The sequence below is a fragment of the Ranitomeya variabilis genome, chromosome 7, assembly GCF_051348905.1.
Source record: "Ranitomeya variabilis isolate aRanVar5 chromosome 7, aRanVar5.hap1, whole genome shotgun sequence".
Lineage (NCBI taxonomy): Eukaryota > Metazoa > Chordata > Amphibia > Anura > Dendrobatidae > Ranitomeya > Ranitomeya variabilis.
In genome coordinates this window covers 229,753,485-229,780,324 of record NC_135238.1, presented here as the reverse complement: position 1 = coordinate 229,780,324, position 26,840 = coordinate 229,753,485, and the positions used below count along the sequence as shown (strand labels likewise).

The following is a 26,840-nucleotide window of genomic DNA, read 5'->3' as shown; positions in this document are numbered from 1 at the left end:
AACACAAACTCTTATAGGGGCATGTGCGGCAGGTACATTGTAATGTAAGCAATATTAAAGGGGTTGTCCGGCCTTATAATACTGATGACCTCCCAACCAGCGGGACATTAACATATTTGGGAATCAGTTCTGGGAGATTGACTGTGTGTCCTAGCTATAACTATTTGCTTCCTTAGCATGCAGATATAGTTGAACTCATTGGTGGAGCAGGGAGCAGCCATTGGCTCTCTGCTCCATTATTCAGCAGGTGCAAACCCTCTGCACTGTGGGGGCCGTATAATGTTAGAGGGGAACCTTCAGGCATCAGAATATAGGAGGATGCTGAGGACATAATACTGTGTGAGGACCATTGTGTGCGAAGTGGAGGCAGTATAAAGTGCGAGGGGCACTGTGGGGGCATCATACTCTGCGAAGGACATTGCGTAGGACTTCATAATGTGTGAGGACCATTGTGTGAGAAGAGGAGGCATTATGAGGGGCACTGTGGGGGCATCATGCTATGTGAGGACCATTGTGTGAGAAGAGGAGGCATTATAAAGTGTGAGGGGCACTGTGGGGGCATCATACTGTGTGAGGAGACACTACGTAGAATCAGTGTGAGAGTATTACAGTGGAGGCATCATACGGAGGTTCTGCACTGTGGAGTCATATTGTGGGGGAATTACACTAAGTAGGGGGAACTGTGGGGCATAATGGGAAATATTAAAATATTACGGGGAGGCATTGTGGGGGGCAATATGCTATGTGGATGGGCATCTTTGGGGCATCATAGCATAACGTATAAAAAGGGTATTAGAGTGGGTGGGAACAGTAATGGGTTTCACCGGGGGCACAATTTCCATGTTGAGAGTTTGGCTTAGTATATAGTTTGTGTCCCTCTCTTTCCTGTCATCAATGTTGTAAGGTATGTAAATAATATTAATAACATTTCTAATACTAATGATTATTATTATCGTTATTATATTAAATGTTGTACATTTCTTTAATGCTATTATTACTGATAATATTACTTACTACCTGAAGAAGAACAACATACTAATATACTGTTGGGCTAAAGACGGTTTAGCAGTATTTTTTTAGCCGCACCCCTGAATAAATAAAGGTGACACCCCCGATTATCTCAAATATCATCTATAAAGCCGCCACTTCTCTTGAATAAACTTTTTCTCATCACTTCACTTGGAAAAAGGTAAAATGAAAACTGTCCGTATCATTGACCTGTGGTAGAGTACATGATATCTTTATGCTCCGACTACATAATTTATTTCCATACTGCATGTAGGGTCCATGATCCTAAATGATCAGTTATAGAGTTTTCTAAGACCTCGTACATGTAATTATCGGTGCAGCAACCCAATATGGCATCCAACATACATTCAGCAGGAATATCCTTACATCTCCCCTCCCCCACAGGCACAAAAAAACAACAAAGCTCCGTCTTCCCATAAATCCCCGCTGCTGAGGGTTTTTCTGTATATTAATGTAATATCTGCTGAGCCCACACCTGCAAAAATACCCAGGGAACAGCCTGTATTAAACCAGGCGATAATTGGACAAAGCTTCATTAAGATACACGACTCTCACGGGGACGACGTATATTTGGAGCTGAAAACTACAGTGTGCCTATATGAGAAACGTGACAGAGCAGATATTGGGCACATAAAAAGGGGCCATATAGGGAAAGGGATTTGTTTCCATTACATTTTTTTTTTTTTTTTTTTTTAGAGACGGGCAAATCAGTTTTGCAGGACGGTCCGTAATCCATGGCCGCTGGATAGGGGTGATGCAAACCGCCTCCTACTTGGCGCAATGTCATGAAGTGCATCATGTCTTAGCGATGACATTGTACTGGGCTAATAAATCAGATTCTGAAACGTCGGAGGGCTCCCGTGTGGTGGGGACTTGTTGTGAGCATGCTCAGTAACCTGCGCAGAGATCCCTGTGCAGAGAGGGAAGCAACTATTGTCAATTGTCGATCGTGTGTGTGCAAGTCTGCAAGGCTCAAATTGGCAAAGCGACTTCTGTTCCTTTTGGAAAAAATCTCAGTTGTAAAAGTATTTTTTTTTATTGTCTTTTTATTTTTATTTTTTTATTGACGACTATGGGGGAAAAAAATCTGTATGAAAGTCTTCTAAAATATTCTATCTGTTCTGATATTTTTATAAAAAAACTTCAGAATAATACAAAAGAATAAAGATGTTCTGACATGAGTCAAATGTTAAATCTTTTTACTTTTTTTGTTGCTTCTTTCTGTAAAATTCAGGTAATGCCATTAGGTCGTAGTCACATCTTGTGACCATGTTGGGGGGTTTGCAGTTGTAGTGTTGCCGCCCCCCTAATTCTCCTGTATGTACGAGCTTCAGATGATTTGCTAATTAATAAATAATATGAATCTAACGCTATTTTGTATTGAACAGTTTTTTGATGATTGTTGTTCCGTGGTCACCAATCATAAAGGATCCGCAGGGGCGATCAATAACGCAAAAGTCGTGACTCCGGTGATCTGCCGCCTCCATGAATGTTGTCGTTGGCTGAACGGCTGTAAATAAGTAATGGGGTGACGTACGGTTTACAGATAAATCGCTGCGATCACAGAACAGTTTAGTGCGGACGGCGAGGAAAGTGGACAGTGGAAAGGATGATGAAGTGGCTCTCTGCGGCTCTAATCTCGGCAACCGCTGATATGGTCACAAATAAGACCAGAGCACGGCGCTCACCAATCAGCCCTAGAAAGGAACATTGATTTCCAGGGGAGGTGAGGGGGAGCGTTCCCCAGAAAATCAATATGTCCCCTGGTAGTTTTTACTTGTTTGTATAATAGGAAAATAAACTCTTATATTAAACTGGATCATATCGTCCTAATGGGGAAGTTCTCTGTACAGTCAGGCATATTATACCTATGTGCAGGGGTCCGTACGCAGAATATGGACCACCCGTGACTCTACTGAACTGAACCTGGACAACCCAGACTCCTACAAAGCTACTGAACCAAAAGTACAGCACAACCCGGACCCCCACAAAGCTACTGAACCAAACATACAACACAACCTGGACCCCCACAAAGCTAATAAACCAAACATACAACACAACCTGGACCCCCACTGTTGTACAAAACCAAACGGACCACATAACCGGGACCTCCACAAAGATAATGAACCAGATGTAAAGCATAACCCGGATCCCCACACTGTTCTTCTCAACTAAATGTACAACATAACCCGGACCCCCACAAAGCTATAGAACCAAACATACAGCATAACCCGAACCCCCGCAAACCTAATGAACCAAATATACAGCATAACCCGAACCCCCGCAAACCTAATGAACCAAACATACAGCACAACCCGGACCCCCACAAAGCTACTGGACCAAAAGTATGCCACAACCTGGACCCCCACAAAGCTAATAAACCAAACATACAACACAACCTGGACCCCCACTGTTGTACAAAACCAAGCGGACCACATAACCGGGACCTCCACAAAGATAATGAACCAGATGTAAAGCATAACCCGGATCCCCACACTGTTCATCTCAACTAAATGTACAACATAACCCGAACCCCCACAAACCTAATGAACCAAACATACAGCATAACCCGGACCCCTACTGTTCTATCGAACTGAATTTATAGCCCCAAACGGATCCTCTCAGTGTTACTGAACCAAACATACAGCACATCCTGGACCCCACCAAGCTAATGAACCAAACATACAGCACAACCTGGACCCCCACTGTTGTACTAAACCACACATACCACATAACTCGGACCTCCACAAAGATAATGAACCAGAGGTAAAGCATAACCTGGATCCCCACACTGTTCTTCTCAAATAAATGTACAACATAACCCGGACCCCCACAAAGCTATTAAACCAAACATACAGCATAACCTGAACCAGTACTGTTGTACTGAACCAAACATACAGCACAAACTGGACCCCCACAAAGCTGATGCAACAAATATACAGCACAACCCGGACCCGCACTATTGAACTGAACCAAGATAACATAACTCGGCCCCCCCAAAGATAATGAACCAGATGTACAGCATAACCTGAACCCCCATAGTACTATTAAACCAGCCTTAGAGCATAAACCGGACCCCCAGAAAGCTACTGAGCCAAACATACAGCATAACCTGGACCCCCACAAAGCTACTGAGCCAAACATACAGCATAACCTGGACCCCCACAAAGCTACTGAACCAAACATACAGCATAACCTGGACCCCCACAAAGCTACTGAGCAAAACATACAGCATAACCTGGACCCCCACAAAGCTACTGAACCAAACATACAGCATAACCTGGACCCCCACAAAGCTACTGAGCCAAACATACAGCATAACCTGGACCCCCACAAAGCTACTGAACCAAACATACAGCATAACCTGGACCCCCACAAAGCTACTGAGCAAAACATACAGCATAACCTGGACCCCCACAAAGCTACTGAACCAAACATACAGCATAACCTGGACCCCCACAAAGCTACTGAGCCAAACATACAGCATAACCTGGACCCCCACAAAGCTACTGAACCAAACATACAGCATAACCTGGACCCCCACAAAGCTACTGAGCCAAACATACAGCATAACCTGGATCCCCACAAAGCTACTGAACCAAACATACAGCATAACCTGGACCCCCACAAAGCTACTGAGCCAAACATACAGCATAACCTGGACCCCCACAAAACTACTGAGCCAAACATACAGCATAACCTGGACCCCCACAAAGCTACTGAGCCAAACATACAGCATAACCTGGACCCCCACAAAACTACTGAGCCAAACATACAGCATAACCTGGACCCCCACAAAGCTACTGAGCCAAACATACAGCATAACCTGGACCCCCACAAAACTACTGAGCCAAACATACAGCATAACCTGGACCCCCACAAAGCTACTGAGCCAAACATACAGCATAACCCAGACCCCCTACTGTTCTATTGAACCACATGTACAGCATAATCCGGACCCCCACAGTACTTCTAAACCAAACTTATAGCATAATTCTGATCCCAACAGTACTATTAAATCAGCCACACAGCATAACTCAGCCCCCCACAGCAGTGCTGTGCCAAACATATACTCCACTTGGACCCCTATGGTGCAACTGAACTTACAAGAACACCCGGACCCCACTTTGCCATTAAACCAAATTGCATGACGTAGCCCCCTACAGTGCTAATGAAACAAACTTACAGACCACTTGGAACCTTACAGGGTAAAGCTGGTGATTGTCCACGTGTCACCACTACAAGTCTTAGGGTAAAGTTCACACAGAGTTTTTCATGTGAATCTTGGTGCAGATTCTGCTCCAAAATCCTTTATGACAAATCGCTCCAAATCCTCTTTGAATGATAATCTTCCTTTTTGTTTCAGTGGGATAAAGCCTACAGTGCACATGGTGATGGTTTTATATGTGTTATATAGAAAGAAGCTACATGGAATTCCTGTTTGAAGTAAAAAAAAGACAAAAAAACACCAAATTGAACGACTGAATCAATTAAACCTGAAATCTGAGGCATAGACAAGAAAAAGTATCCAAAAATGTGCCCAAAAAATTAAAATGCAAGTAAAAAAAACCTGTGTGTGAACATATCCTTAGGTTGTCATGAAGTTTTTCCAGGCTCTTGATTTACACGTCGGTCCAGTACGGCTCTGCCCATATTGACCATGAGCTCCGCCGCTTTCCTAAAGATGTCAGGTGAAAGATGAGCAATAATTAAGCAATAGTACGATCTTTGGGGGGGTCTGTGCATAGGCGGGATCGGTCAGGATCCACTGGAATCCTTTTGCAAAATATTTCATGGCTAAGACAGAAAATGAAGCTTTGACTGCAGTGAATAAAGGCCCTTCGGATACATTTCATAGGGTGGATTCACACCTGGCAGAAATTTTTCTAACACCATATTTCGGTATTTGGCCGCCATACTTTCCTGGATACAAATCTGATTAATAAATGGCCACAATGTTGCAGCCCTTCTGCTCTTCAGACTGGATGATGCGGATGGAGATATATGGATGATGTGCATGGAGATGTTGTGCCCTCGTCGGCAGGGACTTTGTGTTGTGGGGTCATGTCTCTTGTATTTTACACATCGATCCCGAGCCCGATAGCGACAGGCCAAGATTTATTCCCGGACTCTCAGAAAGATGAAGCAGCGCCGTCGTAATCCCGGCTTTTATATTCTCTCCACGTGAAGCCGCGGCGTCTCATATTTCTAACTAAGCCGCGTTCTCTTATTACATTAAAGATGCTGCATAAAAAGGACGATGGACAACAAGATCAATCTCACGAGCAGACGGAAAGCCCATGCAGCACAAACCACCGAGCAACGGAAAAGCCTCATCCGGCTTCTAAAGGATTTCAAAGACATATCATAGAACTGTGAAATTCACGGCACCCTCCATCCCGGGCTCGGACATGTATCAAAAGGCAAAATCCGAAGATGTCTACCACGTATACACAGGAGACAATGCATTTACCCCAAAAAGCAGCCGAATGCTAGGAGCCTCTGCACAGGAAAGCATTGCAAAATGGCGAAGCCCCCTGAGGAGCCCTCTACATCCATCTATAAAAACCATTTTAAATATCTAGTATATTTTTTTAAAAAAAGGAGAAAAACGATAAAAAAAACTACAACCGCAATTAATGAAGAAGTTTTTATGCCATAAAACTGAATGGAATGTTGCAAATTTTTTGAGCACAAAAACGTTGCGATTCTTTGCAGCTTTACATAAGTCCCGGCCAGTTCCGCCACCTTTGTCAACAGTATCCAGGACTCAGGCGGGACGGGGCTCAGCATTTACGTCAGTCCCTGGCAGAGGAACATGGCAGACGAAAGATGCCCCAAAATTATTAAAAACACCTCTTGATGAATTTGGCAGATCTTACTCCTCCTGTGCCCTCTTTATCAAGACTGGAATACGGAACACCAGTCTTTATGAATGAGCCCCTATATAATAATTGGTATCAGAATAAAGTTATCATAACAATAATATTATATTAGTGACTACCCTAAAAACAACACCCCAAAAATATATCGTATCTTTGTTTTCCCGCAGCTCCTCAAATCTAAAATTATTCAGTTATAAGTTATGCCCTGTGCATTGTAGAATGGAGTCAAAATGGTGCAATTAAAAATATCATTTCTCCTGAAGGAAATAATGAGGAGGAAATAAATTGTGGCTTTTGAGGGGGAAAAAAAATAAAAAAAAAACAGTGGTGCAGATGTGACAGCATGAACTAGGCAGCCTATAGGGTATCAAGCTATTTTATTACTTTAATTTTTATATTATTAAACATACATTGCTGATTGCAAGAGTATTTGATGATAATTGGTAAGAGAAAGGAGGGAAAGAAAAGGGAGATGGGGAGAGGGAAATAATATAGGAGAAAGGGACAACTGGAAAACAAACAAAAATTTGAACAAAGTTTCTTTTACCCTCAGTATTAATGTATTCTTCAAATATTATATACAGTATATAGCTTTCTTTTATCAGCTTCTCTTTGGCACAAGTGGTTGTAGAGTTGGTCCAGTTGATAGTTTTTTGATAGATGAAGAGATGTGGAATTCTTTTTTCCATATAGTTGCAGTCTTTATTTATGTTGGGTTGGTGGCTAAAAATTGATTGGTTTACTTTAAGACAAATTTTTGCTCCAAAAGTTTGGAACGCTTTGGTAGATCTTAAAAGAGTTGTTACAAGATCCAGCGTGACAGTCTCGTATTTGGGCAGCTGTCCCGTTGTTCAGGCAGAGCGGGGGGGGGGGGGGGGGGTATATCTCCATTTGAACTACCGTATGTTTGTGTTCTCAGGACACAGATACAGTCGAATACAATGGTGGAGTGGGAAGACGTCAGATCCCCGCTCTACCATTTTGTCTGCGTCGAGACTGAAGGGCCTGCAACAGCCTTCAAGTCCCGTGACTCTCGGCAGCAGACACCAGCTCTGTAGTAGAGGAGCAGGGATGTGACAGGACATAAGCTTGTATTGGGGGGGAACTGTTGGGACTTTATACAGTGTGTGTCAGTGGGGAACTGTGGGGCATCCTGTGCGGAAGGGGAGGAATGAGGGATTATCATACTATGGGGGTGGTCTGTAAGGGGGAATATAATGTGTGGAGAGTGGACTGGGGGGGCATCATACTGTGTTGGGGGAGAATGTGGGGCATTGCACTGTGCGGAAGGCTGTGTAATGATGGCTCATTCTACGGTGTTAGGGTGGAATGGGGGGGCATCATAAAGTGTGGAGGACTGTAGGGCATTTTACTGTGTGGGGGTCTGTAATGATGGGGTATAATATTATGTGGGGTGAATAATTCCGTGTGGGGGTGATCTGTGAGGGGATGACAGTGTATGAAAGTGGGCTGGCGGCATCATACTGTTTGGAGAGAATTGTTGGGGCATCAAATTACGTAGGGATGAACTTTGCAGGCATCATATACTGTGGTGGCATCATACCATGTAGGGCTTCATATCGTGTGGGGTGACTATGGGGCACTGGACTATGCATGTAATGATGGGGCATCATACTGTGTCTGGACATCATACTGTGTGGGACTGTGGGGCATTGTAATATGCGAGGGTATAAGATGATGGGGAATCATACTGTGGGGGGGGGGGACTGTGGGGCATCATACTGTGTGGGACTGTGGGGCATTGTAATATGCGAGGGTATAAGATGATGGGGAATCATACTGTGGGGGGGGGGACTGTGGGGCATCATACTGTGTGGGACTGTGGGGCATTGTAATATGCGAGGGTATAAGATGATGGGGAATCATACTGTGGGGGGGGGGGACTGTGGGGCATCATACTGTGTGAGAGCACTGTCGGATAATGTACAGTCTTGGGGGAATGTACTTTGGGTGCTATAGTGTGTGGAAATGGAGCGGTCCCCAAACGCAGGACGGCGGGGTACTCGGTACCGGGTCTCTCGGTTCTGAGGATGTCACGGTGGCCTGACCCGGTCCGTGGTCCTGCTAAGGGGCGCCCAATAAAAGGTGTAGGTGGTAGTGTAGGTTGAAGTAAATAACGAGGACACAGGGTTGCAGTCTCTTTACCTCTTTACTGAAGGCTTCGGCATCCGCAATCCAGAGCACTGCTAACAGGGCTGGCTGAGACCGGCCGGTCCGAAGGCACATCCAGAGTTCCCTTTGCAGGTGGAAATCAGTAGCCTACCTACTAGCGCCTGGGTGTTGTAGTACTTCCCTGCTGAGCACCACGGGATAGTCCTCACAACTGTCGTGTATGTTTCTGTTCTTTTTCTCCGTCCCCCAGATGATATGGATAGGACGCACCCGTATGACGGGGTAGGCCTGGAGTTATTTTATAGGGACCCTAGAGTCGCCCCTCTCCCACAATTGCATCCGTTGTCTTCATTAGGTGATTAAGGTGAGGCAGCCAACCTATAATTAACTGCCCTGCCGTTGGTTTGAAGTAATGCGTAGAGCCCAATACTTCCTCGGCGTTCCGGCCGCCGGCTATGCACCTCAGTAGGATGTTGCCGATCTCGGGGCACGACTCCTACTGATTCTATCGCCTTTGTGCTGTGATCTCGTTTCTCACTTCTCCACAATAAACTTCGCTTCTTGTCCTTTCTTAAGATGCCGCCGCAATGAAGTGCAGGCACGGCTCCGTAACGATCTGTCCTTTGCTAGGCCTCTGTCAGGATCCCACCCCTGACAGGGACGCCCCTGAATCTTCCCAAGCAACCTCTTCTCTCACTAGATGTTACCTGGGCAAAACCCAGTCAGCTTCTCCCTAACTTCCTATCTAACCCCCAGTTTTACCAGACTGTGAGGAGTGGCCTAATACATAGTGCCCTTAGCTCTCCCTGGTGGCCGGAGTGTGAAGTGTAGTGTGTGACTGTGATACCTGGTCAGGTGAACTCCTTCAGTGCCATCAGACGTACCATCACTCCCCTTAGCGGCAGAGCGACAATACTGCAACGACCAGGACTCTGGGGCGCTGCAGAAACACTTATGGGCTTTCCTAGGAGCAATAGTTCAGTGTGGGTGAATATGGAGGACAGGGAAGGTTAGAGCGCTGGCAAAGCACGAAATAAATATTGCTGAGGCCGAAGTACATGTTCCTCTTATCAATATTGCAAATTTGGGAGATATGGCACTAATGAGTGAGCGGCGCTGGTGGAGGAGCTACACCACGTACTTAACATGCTGAGGTATTCAAGAATCCGTAATTTGGCAACCAAAAAGTAGGAGCCTGTTCTGTGTCCTTGTATCAGGCAAGATGCTGGTATATTATCATATAGGTTTCTTATAGATACATATACCATTACAAAAAAACAACATTCACAAACAAAATTCAGACATATTCCATATATTTAATTATTTTTCAACCCATATATAATAAATCAAGCTGCCTTATAAATAGTTTACCAGAAAGAACCAAAGAATATAAAGTAACTGCAGATTAATAACCCTTCTCTCCAAAGCTAAAACATCTAGAAAAGAATATCGATCCGTGAAAACAAGGACACATCTCAGGGTACTCTCAAATCTGAGCTCTAAAATGCTGCAATATGCCTGTACTACACCGTACAGAAAGTAAAATGAGAATATAGTGATGACAATGATATTCTCGTTACAATGAACTACATTAAATGACTAAGATGTAGAGGAGTATAATTACTATAATTCTCCTCATAACCTCTCTGCACGATAATATAACTACTATAATACTGCCTCCTGTGTACAAGAATATAACTACTATAATACTGCTCCTATGTACAGGAATATAACTACTATAATACTGCCCCTATGTACAAGAATATAACTACTATAATACTGCTCCTATGTACAGGAATATAACTACTATAATACTGCTCCTATGTACAAGAATATAACTACTATAATACTGCTCCTATGTACAAGAATATAACTACTATAATACTGCCCCTATGTACAAGAATATAACTACTATAATACTGCCTATGTACAAGAATATAACTACTATAACACTGCTCTTATGTACAAGAATATAACTACTATAATACTGCTCCTATGTACAAGAATATAACTACTATAATACTGCCCCTATGTACAAGAATATAACTACTATAATACTGCCCCCATGTACAAGAATATAACTACTATAATACTGCCCCTATATACAAGAATATAACTACTATAATACTGCCCCTATGTACAAGAATATAACTACTATAATACTGCTCCTATGTACAAGAATATAACTACTATAATACTGCTCCTATGTACAAGAATATAACTACTATAATACTGCTCCTATGTACAAGAATATAACTACTATAATACTGCTCCTATGTACAAGAATATAACTACTATAATACTGCCCCTATATACAAGAATATAACTACTATAATACTGCTCTTATGTACGAGATAATAACTACTATAATACTGTCCCCTCTGTACAGGATTGCCCCTTATGGACCTAACTGGAAACTGGATTTTCATACAGAACTTATGTTAAACATTATTGCACCTTGTGTATCACATACTTGAACACTCAGTAAGGAAGAATACATTAAAATCCCATTTGCAATTTATGTTTAGTTCTTTTTAAACTTTTGCGCTTTTATTATTCAGAATGGCGGTACAAATCGCTGTATCTTATTTCCATATTTTAATGGAGCGAACGTTCAGCAGCCGTGAGATAACATTTCTGCCCTCCTGACTTTAATGCCAAGAGAGGGAGAGCTCTATTCACACTTCAGTACGTGGGATGAGCCAGGCTTTCCATCCTTATTCAGTGCTATATGGTAATGTGTTTCTGCGCTGTGTCTTGAACCATTCTCTCTGTATAAATTGCTTCCTTTATTTATGCTAAATTTTGCAAAAAGGCCCCAGGTAAAGTCCAATGATCCCTCTGGGGAGCTGACACATCCCCCTTAGGTTGTGTATTGTAGATTGAGCACTGCTGAGCTATCTCGACTGTTGAGTGTAGACTTGTTATTAAGTAATGATTATTTTCCTCTTGACCGGTAATGATAATTTTAAATATCATATTAAAAGGAAACTGTCAGATAATATCTTTCTATATAAGGGCATCAATGGCAAACCCAGAATAATGTCAATCAGGAAGTCAGAGAAAATTAGACCTGCTCTTTAACTTTTAGGAAACAGTAGAGAGAGACACCAGTGGCGGCAACTGGTGAAGTGTTTCAGGGTTGACCGGGAAGGTGGCAAAGCTCCTCAGCAGCATATCTTCTAATTGAAAAAATAGTAGGTCATATTGAAATACAATGGTCTAGTCCTTTCTGGAACTCCCAAGTTTTTCAAGAACTCTCAAACAAATGGATGGAAAAAGCCACACATATGCAGACTCCTCTTTATTTCCTACTGTGAGAGATGGGACCCGTTCACCTGATTGATATTGACTGGCATATACGAGAAATGTTACTGCTTATTTTCTATAGAAGGAAATGTCTGAAAGGAAAATAACCCTTTAACTATGGGCTCGGTCTATAATGCTCAATAGCTATTGGTTCCATATGAGGACTCTTGTTGCTGCCGTTCAGTATTTGCAAACTTTCAGCTTATGCAAATAATCATCCAAAGTTTCCAAAGCACCCAACATGGCCCTTGTGTAGAAAGGCTAATTATTCATTTATTCTGTTTTCATGTGTACTCTTGTACCAGTGATGATAAAATGGAGCATGTCAAGTTGGCTGGGTGGCAAATTCTACTAACTTAGAGCAAGTGACTGAATACAACAAGTATGACTGCTGGGATACACACAATTTTATCTTAGGGGTCTTGTGGGACCCCTTTGCAGGACCTTAATGTTCATAACAAGTCATTTAGGAAAACACTGATTTAAGAGTCTCATAAAATGGATTATTAAAGCAAATAAAGATTACACTTTTGGTGAACTGAAGAATTATGGCAAATTGTTTTTCTCTACAAAATTGTAAGTTGTCCGATGTTTTTAGTCATCAGTGCAAACCTATTTTAGGAAAATCACTGTTGAAATTTTAAAAACAACAATTACCGGATTGTATGACCTCAGAGAGCAGAACCTTTTCTTCTACTTGTGTTGCCACACAAATGAATACATACTCTAATTGATGTCAGCAATGAGATAAGTGCACATTATGGTCATGTGAGACATGGGAAACCACTTCTCAGGCTGGCACCACATGACAGCCCGGAACTATCAGCAGCACAGTTACTCGTGGTGGGACAGCCTTTTAAGTTCGGATTATTAGCAACTCGTAGGAAATCTAATAAACAGAACATAACGGCACATGAGCGCAGTTACTCATGGTGGGAAGGTATTTTGAGTTCATCTTGTTAAATTCCTTAAGTCTAAGTAGTAGCCCGCAACGGGTCATGAAGGTGACCATACACATTGCATAGAGGTCATTTGATGGCTGACTAGCTGTTGAATGAATATTCATTTGATGACATCATTTTGCATTGATAGTGGCTGTTACAATTCATAGCGGACGTACTTCGTCAATGACAGCAGGTGAGAAATGACCTATTAACTCTCAAAATTGTTATTTGTTATACAAACACAATCAAAATATCACATGTCTCCAAGATTTCCCATGGATCTCCTGGTCCACGAAAAATCACAGACATGCGAATAACCCCCATTCCCTATTACAATGTAGGGATTCACGCTCTCAGGTAGGTATTAGGCAGCGTTCACACAAGCATTGCAGTTTGGTCCAAATAGGTTTAGTTTTATTGCTTTCATAAAACTCCAAGAGATTCAAAACCAAAAACAGCCTCTTCTGGGCACAAAAGCATACGAGCAAATAAACAGTTCAATCAGCTGGCACATAAATGTCAGTGTAGGCTCACCGGAACAGATTACAGTAATTTCTCCAGAAACAAATTTTATACACAGAAGAGGCACGATCACCATGTCTCAGCATCCCCTCCAATCTGAGCTCCAGCAGTTTCCAGTGCCAAACAGAAGAGTTCAACTCCACGCACAGTTCACACTGAACAGGCTGCAGCTCCAACACACAGACTGCTCAGCTTTCCTAGCTGACCCATGCAGTTTCCATTGAGAGAGAGGCTCTGGTATGTCTCTATCCCAGCTACAGCTCACATTTTGGCTGGTTACTCACCAGCTTCAGCACACTCGACTCTGCTCAACATCCAGAAGACTAAGGCAGGGTGAATCCATTTCCTGGTTCTTAGTCAAAGCTAGCCAGGTACATCTAATCAAGACCTGCACTGCTAGGACATAGCCCGGTACTACCTGGCTTTGCTGCAATAGGTACAAGTGCTATCCACAAAAAACACAGACGGGGCTCGTATGCAAAATATGGATGTCTGAATGAGTCCTTAGTCTAATGTGTATGGGCACCTTGTCTCCAAAGTACTCTAGTGAGCAAATCCTTCACTTTGTGGGGTCATATTGGCCAAGAGTCCTGACTTTTTTGGTACTATCCCAATTTTTTTTTATAAGACATTTCAAAAAGTTGAGGCTTGAATATAACTAATTCCGAGTTTAGGCTAGGTTCACATTGCGTTAGGGCAATCCGTTTAGCGCTAGCGGATTGCGCTAACGCAATGTATTTGTAGGGGCCGCGTTTAGGGGTCGCGCTAACGTCCCTGCTCTCGCAGATCCCCGATCTGCGAGAGTGGGGAACGGACCTCGGGCGCGCCGCGGATGCTGCAAGCAGCGTCCGAGGCGCACTACAAAAGACCGGCACATCGCTAGCGCGAGCCGAAAAAGGCACGCGCTAGTGATGCGCTGCAGGTGAAATTTACATTGGGGTCAATGGGTGCGCTAACGGACCCGTTGCACGGCGTTAATTGAGACATTTTCGCCGTGCAACGCTGTCCGTTAGCAACCACCCACTAACGCAATGTGAACCTAGCCTTATTAAACCTGATTTTACTTAGAAAATAAAATGGGCAAAATCTAAACTGGAAGGGGCTTTGTTTGTGTGATTTTTTATAAAAGGCCCTATATAGCTGGAGTCTATTTTGCTACAAGGGGGTTCCCTATATTTTAGATCGGTTACGTTGAGTGGCTTCAAAACTTTGTAGCAAAGTTGAGTAAAATATGATAAAGTATCCAATGTACTCACTGAAGGCTGCCACCGCCAAGACCAACGTGACAACGATCGACGTCCACGATATCCATAAGGCTTTTTTCCTGTAGTTTTGGGCTTCATGTGGCTTAAGTTTTGTGCTGCTTTCTAACAAACCTGAAGAGAAAGCAGATAGATGTTACAGCACAAATATAAGCAGCCGTAACGTAATAACTCCGAGCTGTGGTATGTTATAATGGACAATGAATGGTAATTAGTGATTAGCACAAGTGCTCGTTACACGAGTCTGCCGAGGGTGCTCGGGTATGACAGGAGCTCGAGTGACGTGTTCGAGTCCCCGCAGGTTGTCCAACATCACATGGACAACCCATTATATTAAATGACAATTATGTACTACATCCTTTCTCCTGTGGGGGCGCTACACAGGATTGGACTACTTCCATTGGAATACCACTTCTGGTTATCCTTTGAACCATCTGATTGGTCGGGATCCCGAGAGTTGGTCCCCATTGATCATTAATGTTAAAAGCCCTTTTAGTCCCAAGTAATCCCAAGAATACATGATATATATTATATTATTAGTGTTTGGTCCCACACATACTCAGAATATATAGCTGTTTTTTTCTCCTATATATGTTCTTATAGATATATAGAATATGACATTGTGGAAACAGAATTAATCAATATTCATATAAAATAAAAGCAAAAATGACACATGATACATTATGGATGTAACACTAATTAAAAGCCGGAACTAAAAGGCGACCATATGTGTAGTTAATCTGCTGGGACCCCTGCTATGTAAATCAGCTAAAACTGAGAGGGAACATAGTAATTGCCAGCAGTGGAAAGTTATTCCAAAGGAGCCTGACAAATGACAATCACTTCTGTCAGCCATAAGTGAGCTCAGAGCAGTTGTCACTTCCCTTCCCCCACACCTGTACGCAGCTCACACACTACATTGTACGTAGATGAATACATACTGTTGACTGTTATGATAACCCACTGAGGTTGTCACCCACCTTCCATAAAAGGGTGGTCTAACAATGTATCTCTGTATACAGGGAGCTCCCCCTAGTGGTGACTGCAGACAGGATCTTATCATGTATCTCTGTATACAGGGAGCTCCCCCTAGTGGTGGCTGCAGACAGGATCTTATCATGTATCTCTGTATACAGGGAGCTCCCCCTAGTGGTGGCTGCAGACAGGATCTTATCATGTATCTCTGTATACAGGGAGCTCCCCCTAGTGGTGGCTGCAGGCAGGATCTTATCATGTATCTCTGTATACAGGAAGCTCCCCCTAGTGGTGGCTGCAGACAGGATCTTATCATGTATCTCTGTATACAGGGAGCTCCCCCTAGTGGTGGCTGCAGACAGAATCTTATCATGTATCTATGTATACAGGGAGCTCCCCCTAGTGGTGGCTGCAGACAGGATCTTATCATGTATCTCTGTATACAGGGAGCTCCCCCTAGTGGTGGCTGCAGACAGGATCTTATCATGTATCTCTGTATACAGGGAGCTCCCCCTAGTGGTGGCTGCAGGCAGGATCTTATCATGTATCTCTGTATACAGGGAGCTCCCCCTAGTGGTGGCTGCAGACAGGATCTTATCATGTATCTCTGTATACAGGGAGCTCCCCCTAGTGGTGGCTGCAGAAAGAATATTATCATGTATTTCTGTATACAGGGAGCTCCCCCTAGAGGTGGCTGCAGACAGAATCTTATCATGTATCTCTGTATACAGGGAGCTCCCCCTAGTGGTGACACCAGACAGAATCTTATCATGTATCTCTGTATACAGGGAGCTCCCCCTAGTGGTGGCTGCAGAAAGAATATTATCATGTATCTCTGTATACAGGGAGCTCCCCCTAGTGATGGCTGCAGACAGAATCTTATCATGTATCTCTGTATACAGGGAGCTCCCCCTAGTGGTGGCTGCAGACAGGATCTTATCATGTATCTCTGTATACAGGGAGCTCCCCCTAGTGGTGGCTGCAGACAGGATCTTATCATGTATCTCTGTATACAGGGAGCTCCCCCTAGTGAGGGCTGCAGACAGGATCTTATCATGTATCTCTGTATACAGGGAGCTCCCCCTAGTGGTGGCTGCAGACAGGATCTCATTATGTATCTCTGTATACAGGGAGCTCCCCTTAGTGGTGGCTGCAGAAAGAATATTATCATGTATTTCTGTATACAGGGAGCTCCCCCTAGAGGTGGCTGCAGACAGAATCTTATCATGTATCTCTGTATACAGGGAGCTCCCCCTAGTGGTGACACCAGACAGAATCTTATCATGTATCTCTGTATACAGGGAGCTCCCCCTAGTGGTGGCTGCAGAAAGAATATTATCATGTATCTCTGTATACAGGGAGCTCCCCCTAGTGATGGCTGCAGACAGGATATTATCATGTATCTCTGTATACAGGGAGCTCCCCCTAGTGGTGGCTGCAGACAGGATCTTATCTCTATATGCAGGGAGGACATTTAAGGGAATTTCTCATTGAGGGACGGGTTTATTTTGAATTTTGCTATGGAGCCATACGATTTATATGTACCATATGTCCTTAGCTTTGTACAATCTGATTTGTGCAAATGCAATTCCAATTTCATTGTTGGTTTACAGCAAAATAGTGGACACCTGGCATGTGTGTTTCTAGGGATCTAAAATTAGTTTTAGGAAAGGAAAAATCTAGAACAAATACAATTATTTCCTGGCAATGACATATTCTTTGTAGAGGGAGAAGCAGCCGATTCCACCATCAGGCGTAAAGCAGAGTATGAATCCGAAAATAGCCTGCGATTCCTTCCTCCTCCACATCCCATCTGTATCTATGTCTGTCGCTTTCTATTACTGTGTCTTCACTTTCCTATTTCTATTTTGACTCTGCATATTAAAAACGCTCCCCTTCCCCCTGCAGACTCTGCGGTCCCCATAGGGACCGTACAGGTGCCAGTCCTATCCCTTGTATTCTCCAGCTGTTCCCCAGGCCGGGGTCCTGCCATATGGTCGTCAGTCGCCTTTGTTCTCTCTTTTTAATCCCTTGTAAAGCATCTGATAAATCCCTGCGCTGCACGAGCCGGAATCATCCACCGACGATCAATAACTATATTTAGTGGAAATGCTGATGACGACATTAACCCTTCAATTCAACCTCAGGGAAAAAAGGACAAAATCTCAGGGAAATTATACAGATATATTGTCTAATTCATGTCTAATATCTATGTATCTAATGTCTGTCTGTATATCTATCATCTTTATTTCTATACGTAATTGAAATCATATCTATTTCTCTCTCTTTATGTAATTTATCTATCACTTTCTCATATCTTTCTATGTAATTATTTATCATCTATCATCATTCTTAATAAATATCTATGTAATTGATTTATCTATCTATACATCTATCTATACATCCTTTTACCCAACTCATACCTATCTCCATGTAATTGAACTCATATGTCTATTTATCTCTTTATCTATTTATCTATTTCTAATACCTATGTAATTATGTATTTATCAATTTCCATCTCCCATCATTATCACTCTATACTTATGTAATTGATTTGATTTATTTACCTATTTAATATCCAAGTATTCATTATCTATATATCTCACTAATTTATTAATCTATCTATCTATCTATCTATAGCTATCATTAGGAACAGACAGAAATAAAAGGACCTCTGTGCAAGAACAGTACATGGGTCCTTTGAAGTTCAATAGTTCATTACAATGCACCCAAATATATCTGTGATAGAAGCTGCTTGTAGCTTTGGTGGCAGAAATGTCCTGTTTACTTCTTGGGCCCCTATGCAGCTGCACAGATTGCACAAATGTATTTTTCACCACTGTCTATCTTATATCTATTAATCATATATCTATAGTATATATGTATCTATCTTGTATCTATCTATCTATCTATCATCTACATATATCTATTTTCTATCTATTATCAATCACTTATCTATCTATCTATCATCTGTCTATTATCTATGTATCTATTATCTATATCTATTATTTATCTATATCTATTATCTATCGCTTATCTATCATCTATCTATCGCTTATCTATCTATTATCTATCGCTTATCTATTATCTATCTATTATCTATCATCTATCTATTATCTATCATCTATCTATTATCTATCATCCATCTATTATCTATCATCCATCTATTATCTATCATCTATCTATCATCTATGTATCTATTATCTATCTCTATTATCTATCTATTATCTATCGCTTATCTATTATCTATCATCTATTTATCATCTATCTATTATCTATCATCTATGTATCATCTATATCTATTATCTATCTATCATCTATCTATTATATCTTGTCCATTAACCCGGATTTGTTCCCTCCCCGGTTAACTCATCATGTGCATGGTATTATGCCTTTGCTTTGATTTGATGCTTTCTACATCTGACTTCCCTTTTAAATTATTCATTCTGCCCTTGAAGCATCTGAATAGCTGAAAGCACCTACGATGAATACATCCATACACACAGACCAGTGCCGAACACACAAAACACGTCCTATGCACAAATACAAGAACTGAGCTGAAGAAGACCACGATGAGCACAAGACAGAGACACAATGTCACACAAGCCCAACATGTGCCGGAAGCACGACACTACACAACTCACAACTGCCTGGACACATATACATGTATATACACTAAGGCAAACTGCACACATATCATATAATATATATAAAACAGTTACAAGGATACTATAAACCCACACAACTTATCCAAATCACCCAGCTATAATAAACACCTAAATGCACAAATCACACCAATACATATGCAAAGCTCACATTATACAGTGCATGCAATACACAGGCACAAGTCACACACACATGCACAGCCTACACAAGCCATTCACCACCATCCCTGGCACAGCTGGAGACTGCCACATGCCATACACTGGTGCTAATGACATCTTACACACAAGACACTCGGGTCGGGAACATTAGGGTTAGGTCACCACCAGAGATGACATAGCAAAGTAAAAGTTGTTTGTGCCCAAACATGATAAGCTTCACCCATCACCCATAGAATCCACTCCTCCTTGTATATTTACTATATGACATCTTAAAGTGATACCCATAATAGGAAGCAGACAATAAACCTCACAGCACTTCATCTACATCATAAAATAAAGTACAGGATTCTCCTCCACCGCTGTGTCAGCCCCCCGAAGCCAATACCAGGGGTCTGATGCAATGTGGGTGTCTCATAGTATATCAGAGATTAGACACGATCTATGGATCAATCTTGTAATATATCAGGGATCTTATTTTATTAGGTGATTACATATCAAACATAAAATATCAGGATCCCATACCAGAGATGCAACCACCAGTGTCGGAATGGCGGGTCATGTATCAGAGATCCAGTACAAGAGATGGATCATCAAGTAACTGTAAATCCATGACTACAAGACTGACTATCATTTTAAGAGGCTTGTACAGTGTGCCATCACTCCCATCAGATCACAAGTTATAGGTTAGAGAGCTGCTACATCTAGTGCTCAGATACTAGGATTTTGCTGTAAGAAAAATCATCACATATCAGATAAACTCAGATCTAATACAATGTAGCAATGTGTTATTTTATGCATTTAGTTTTGTCACTGTAATCATGGTCATCAAATCACAGATTATTTACTACACTACAGGGATCTGATACAATGTAACTATCACTATTTACTAATTATTGGTGCATACAATGTAACTATCACCAGGCAGAGCTGCTCTGATACAGTGTGGATGATGTGATGTAGTGATTCCAGGTTACAATTTAGGGGTCTGAGACCACAAGTCATATAACAGGGGTCTAGTATAATATTGAGATCATATGTCATACATAAGGGGTCTGATATAACGTAACGATACCAGGCAGCTGATGCAATATACAGTAGTTTTTCTAAGGTAGTGATTTTAAATTACATTTTAGGGGTCAGATACAATGTACATGTTACATAACATAAATCATGATATTGGCACAATAAAAATATTACATTGTATCTGATACAATGTAGCAATGTGTTATTTATGCATTTAATTTTGGTGCTGATATGGTGCCAACATGTACCGCAGTGTTGTATTCACTGCTATCAAATCACAGCTCGTACTAAATACACTACAGTGATCATATGTAATATATCAGGGGCCCCGTACACTGTAAAGATCATATCCAATGCTAGTAGCTATCTGATACAGTGTAGTGATTATAGGTTACACTTTAGGGTTATTATACAATGTAGAGACCATATACTGTGTATAAAGGGTCTGATACACTGTAAGGATCATAAAATACGAAGTATGACATACAATGTAGTGTGACTAATGTAGTGGTCGTAGGTTACAGTTTAGGGGTCTCATACAATGTAGAGACCATAGATCTTATATCAGGGTCTGATAAAATGTAGAGACCATAGATCTTATATCAGGGGTCTGATACAATGTAGAGACCATAGATCTTATATCAGGGGTCTGATACAATGTAGAGACCATAGATCTTATATCAGGGTCTGATACAATGTAGAGACCATAGATCTTATATCAGGGGTCTGATACAATGTAGAGACCATAGATCTTATATCAGGGTCCGATACAATGTAGAGACCATAGATCTTATATCAGGGGTCTGATACAATGTAGAGACCATAGATCTTATATCAGGGGTATGACACAATGTAGAGACCATAGATCTTATATCAGGGGTATGACACAATGTAGAGACCATACCATAGATCTTATATCAGGGTCTGATACAATGTGGAGACCATAGATCTTATATCAGGGGTATGACACAATGTAGAGACCATAGATCTTATATCAGGGGTATGACACAATGTAGAGACCATAGATCTTATATCAGGGTCTGATACAATGTGGAGACCATAGATCTTATATCAGGGGTATGACACAATGTAGAAATTCCAAGTTCCCAGACTTTATTCCTGACCCAGTTTCTGATTTCCATCTCATATATTATACAATGTAGAGCTGATGCATCTGGAACTTGATGATTACATGGGTGGATCCAGGTCTTAGAGGGTTAATGCTATCTCCCCCCCACCCCTCACCCCCTGGACTGTCCACTAGTAGTGACCACTGCATCTGGTGGGACTGGACAGTCCAACTGAAGGTACTTTCTTCGGGACCCCCCAAACTTCCCCCTGCACCTGTGCGCTAAACAAGTTCCAGGACTCACCCACCTCTGTTCTCCACCAGGTCACTGAACTGGCCGCTCTCACTCATCTTCATCTGCTGGTCCCTCTCCATTTGGACTGGCACCTCCAGGGTCTTGCTGGGCATCTGCTCTGGGGGTCCTTGGGCTGGTTGCCCGTTACAGCTGGGCTGCACAATGCTGGGGTCCGGGGGATAGCAGAGCTCTGTGTCAAAGGGGTCCATGATGGCTGGAGATGAGGAATGTGGCACCCAGGTGAGAGCAGAGGGTGCTGTGTGCTCTGGGTGCTGCTGGATCACTCACTACTAGTGCCAGCTCAGTGCAAGCTCATGACAGCCACAGAGAGAGGCTGCAGCCTGGCAGAGGAGGACAGCAAGACACAGGCAGGCACTGAATGCTGCCTCCTATAGCCTCAGCTGAGCTCAGGCTGCAGCACCACTCAGCAGAGCAGGGGGAGACACAGGCAGGTGACTGCTGGAGTCCCACACACTGATCACAGGGGGCTGCAGCTGCAATGGGGGTCTACACCATGTACAATATGAAGCTGAGACCCTTTAATACCCTATTTGTGATTATATTAGCACAGAAGGTCTGCATCCTATTAATATGCAAGCAGCCTTCAGCTCAGACAGGGGGGACCACAGCTTTTGGGGGATTCTTAGGTATTAAACGGTTAGATCCAACAGCCAAAGGGTTAAGAAGTTTGGCAACTAGACTTCATAAAATTGCATTTTCCTGTTTTTAAAGAGCAACATAGTGAGGCGGGGACCCCAGATTTGCAATGGGTTCCTAATTCATGGGATCATATGCCCCATCTATGACTGGTGTACAGGGAGGGTGCTGGGGCAATAATGTGCCTGCAGGCGGTGACTCCCTGCTAGGTGGAGTGCTGGTACCTAGTATGTGGGATCCTCCCAAACCAAGATTGTGGAGACAGGAGGAGAAGGGGCTGCATCCCAGCAAAGCAGGTCAATTACCCGATGAGAAAGGTGACTGAAAAATGACACCTGGCGATAGGGAATCAGTGCAAAAGAATGTGGAGCCCCTGATGGACATTTTGCAAAGGGTGCGAGAAGCTTGGAGGTCAGAGGTGGCCAGAAATTCAGGGCTGGAAGGTCCATCCATAATGCAACCACTATACATAGTGCAGGGCACCATTAGAAGCTGGGCAGCTCATATCCTGCTGTGTGTAGGGTCATTACAGGGAACAGATGGGGGAGGGCCACGTATCTCCAAGCAGAGACCCTCAGAAGAGACATCCGGGTGGTGAGAAATAATTACCAGGAGCCCCCCTTCCCCATCATAGTAATGCTGCAGGGTTACAGTGTTATCAGGGTTATGCAAGTATAACAAAAAAAAAGAAAAAAAAACCCAAAAAATTGGGCTTGGTCTGAGTTAGTATACATGCAGCACATAAACACATGTTCACATTGGCCATAAAACATACGAAACCTGCGAGAAGCAAAATGAGCAAAAACCCTGCAGTAACTAAATCAGTAAAAAGCAAAAGTGCATTTAAATAACACAGAGTTCTTATACTGTTTTTGATCAAAAATAGCATAAAAGCCATCCCACCTTCGACAAGGTCACTCTGATCGGGACGGTCCTACGCTGTCTAATATTAAAAACCGTACCATGTGTCAGAGTTGACCTCAGTGTGTGAATAAGGGCAAACAACAGGAGCCGGTCCTATTAGTAAAGATACATTTATGTTTGCGAGATAAATAGATATGATGGATAGATAGATAGATAGTAGATAGAGACAGATAATAGATAAATAGATAGATAATAGATAGATAATAGATAGATATAATAGATAGATGATAGATAGATAGTAGATAGATAGATAGACAGATAATAGATAGATAGATAATAGATGATAGATAATAATAATAATAATAATAATAATTTTTATTTATATAGCGCCAACATATTCCGCAGCACTTTACAATTAAGCGGGGACATGTACAAACAATAAATTCAATACAGGTTAAGACAATTTAAAACAGTGACATTAGGGGTGAGGTCCCTGCTTGCAAGCTTACAATCTACAAGGAAAAGGAGGGACACAATAGGTGAAAAGTGCTCGTTATTTCAGGTCTGGCAATTATAATACATAGGGATTTTCATACAAAGCTGCATGATCCGGTCATCAGCCCGTGTGTTTAAGTGCAATAGTCAAGTATCAAGTGCAGTTATCATGTGCATGGAGGGTGTGGAGACAGATGAATAGTAGGGGGCAGATTCAGAGTAATATTTGGAAGGAGGGAACATCTGCAGGGAGTTTGTATGTTCTCCCAGTATTTGTGGGTTTTCCTCCGGGTTCTCCGGTTTCCTCCCACATTCCAAAGCCATACTTGTAGGTAATCCAGATTGTGAGCCCCAATAATGTCTGTAAAGTGCTGTGGCATTCATGGTGCTATGTAAGTGAGTAATACTTGCTAGGTTTTCCTGACAATGATCTCCGGCGTTGTTCATTATTGCGGTATTTCTTAGCTACGGTAAGCTACACTTTATAATACAATTAAAGTTGTCTTCCTACGTTTTGCATTCATCACTTATCCACAGAAAAGGTAATAAATCTCCATTGTGGGAAACAAAAATGATTAAAAAAAAAAAAACAGACCACCCTATTTGATGCATGTGCTAAGAAAGCAACACACATGGCAGAAAGGCAATGTGAGCAGCGCTGTACCCTGATTTATGCTTGTAGCAGTAATTGATTAGTAGAGGACCTTGGTTTATTATTCGGGCTCGGTGTCAGGTAATATTGGATGCCGTGTGCAGTAGTTTTATATTACCAGGGTACTTGCTATAGCGTCACCTCTGGCTTGTTTAGTGTTGCATGCTAGTAACAGTAGTTGATTAGTAGCTGATCTTGTCTGTATTATTTGGGCACTATATGGCGGTATAATTTATGCACTGTATCAGGTAATATTATATGTTGTGTATAGGAGTATTATTACTCACCTACTTTCTATAGCTTAATCCGCTTTGCATGCTGGTAACAGTAATTCATTAGAAGAATGAATCTTTGGTATTATACACTACTGTTATTTGTGCACTGTAAGGCAGTATTATTTATTTGACGCATTAATAAAGTCTTTTATGTGTTGTACAGTACAGTAGTTCCTCATTACTGGTGCCTGCCATACAGGTAGCCCCCAGGCTTCATTTAGGGGTGCATGCTTATAACAGTAATTGATTAGTAGCAGATTTTAGCAAATATATAGTGCTGTTATTTTGCACTGTATGGCGGTATTATTTACATACTGTATTAAATAGTCTGTGGTGTATAGCACTTTTATATTACTGATGTGTTTTTATATGGCACAGAGGTCATTATTGCGACTGCATCCAGTGTATTCCCTATAGCTATACCCCTGTCTATGGTCATTATCCAATGGGAAACCATGCCTGGAGAGAACTCTCTCTCTTAAAGGGGTTGTCCCTCTACTTTTACATTGATAACCTATCCTTCAAATATTTATTCAATATTAAGTTGGGTGGGGGGAGGTCCGACACCCAGTAGACCCCCACAATCAGCTATTATCACCTCCAGTGGACTGGGTGTAAACAGAACTCCTATGCAATTCAATATGAGCTGATCAGCAGCGCCCAGTATACTGCTTATATCCACGTTTATACCTTTAAGAAACCCATAAAGTATAAAGAAACGCTCCTTAATGGAGCATGTTAAGTAATGGCGTAATATGAGCAAACTGCAAATAAGCAGAGACAGAAGTGAGGCCTCTTAAAGCTCCATGATATTTACTGTTCCATGGATCTCCTGCCAATGGCAATATTAGCTCCCACTTAGCATGGCTGATGACCGGCATCGCCAAACATGGCCGACATTATACCGAGCCTCACTGTGTGAGCTGTGCTGAAAGATTAGATACTCTATACCCTCTCCGCAGTGTGAGCGCCATGTGCCTAGGTATCATAACTAACATTTACCTTCCAGGAAAATCATCACAGGATCCGTAAAATCAGGGCAGGAAGGGTAAACAGCGAATATCAGGACAGTTGCTGCACTTACGGCGCTGGGATGTTAGCAATATGGCGGCATTATTCCAGTATTATAGGGGGGTATAATTTGGACACTGTACATGGTTATACTTTTAGAACTGGGTGATAAAATGTCAAAACAATACTATTTTTTCTTCTCTTTATTTAAAAAGGATTGTCCAGAATTGCAGAAACATGTCCGATTTCCTCCAGAAATGTGTGTGCATCTAGTATCCTCAAGCTAAGCTGCAATACCAGACACAACCTGCGGACGGGTGTGGCGCTGTTTTTTTTTTTTTTTTTTTTAATAAATCAGCCATGTCTTTCTAGTTTCCAGACAACCCTGTTAGAAAACGTAATAATAATACGTGCAATGAAGTTGTTCATGTTGCATACATTCAGGCTGCGGAAAACAAATGTGAGCGAAGGAATCTCGTGGAGCTGTTCTACCAAGTGAATGGATTGTGCTTAAGAATGAAAAAAGGGAATTGTGACATTTATAAGCCGTCCGCATTGTGGCCTAAATCTATAGAGCAACAACTGGGCTAGGGCTTAAGCCTGCGCATAATCCCCA

General features: G+C 42.2%; 1 protein-coding gene across 1 annotated transcript in view; it reads right to left on the bottom strand.

Moving 5' to 3' along the window:
• TMEM163 (transmembrane protein 163) overlaps positions 1 to 22,684 on the bottom strand; it is a 128,554-nt gene extending 105,870 nt beyond the window's left edge. Inside the window, exons 1-2 of the mRNA XM_077273046.1 lie at positions 22,284 to 22,684; positions 15,079 to 15,198 (exon numbers count right to left, since the gene is read on the bottom strand). Of these exons, the coding sequence (XP_077129161.1) occupies positions 15,079 to 15,198; positions 22,284 to 22,479 (316 nt within the window). The 5' untranslated portion in view covers positions 22,480 to 22,684. The remainder of the gene's footprint in view (positions 1 to 15,078; positions 15,199 to 22,283) is intronic.
• Between the last annotated feature and the right edge of the window lie 4,156 nt (positions 22,685 to 26,840).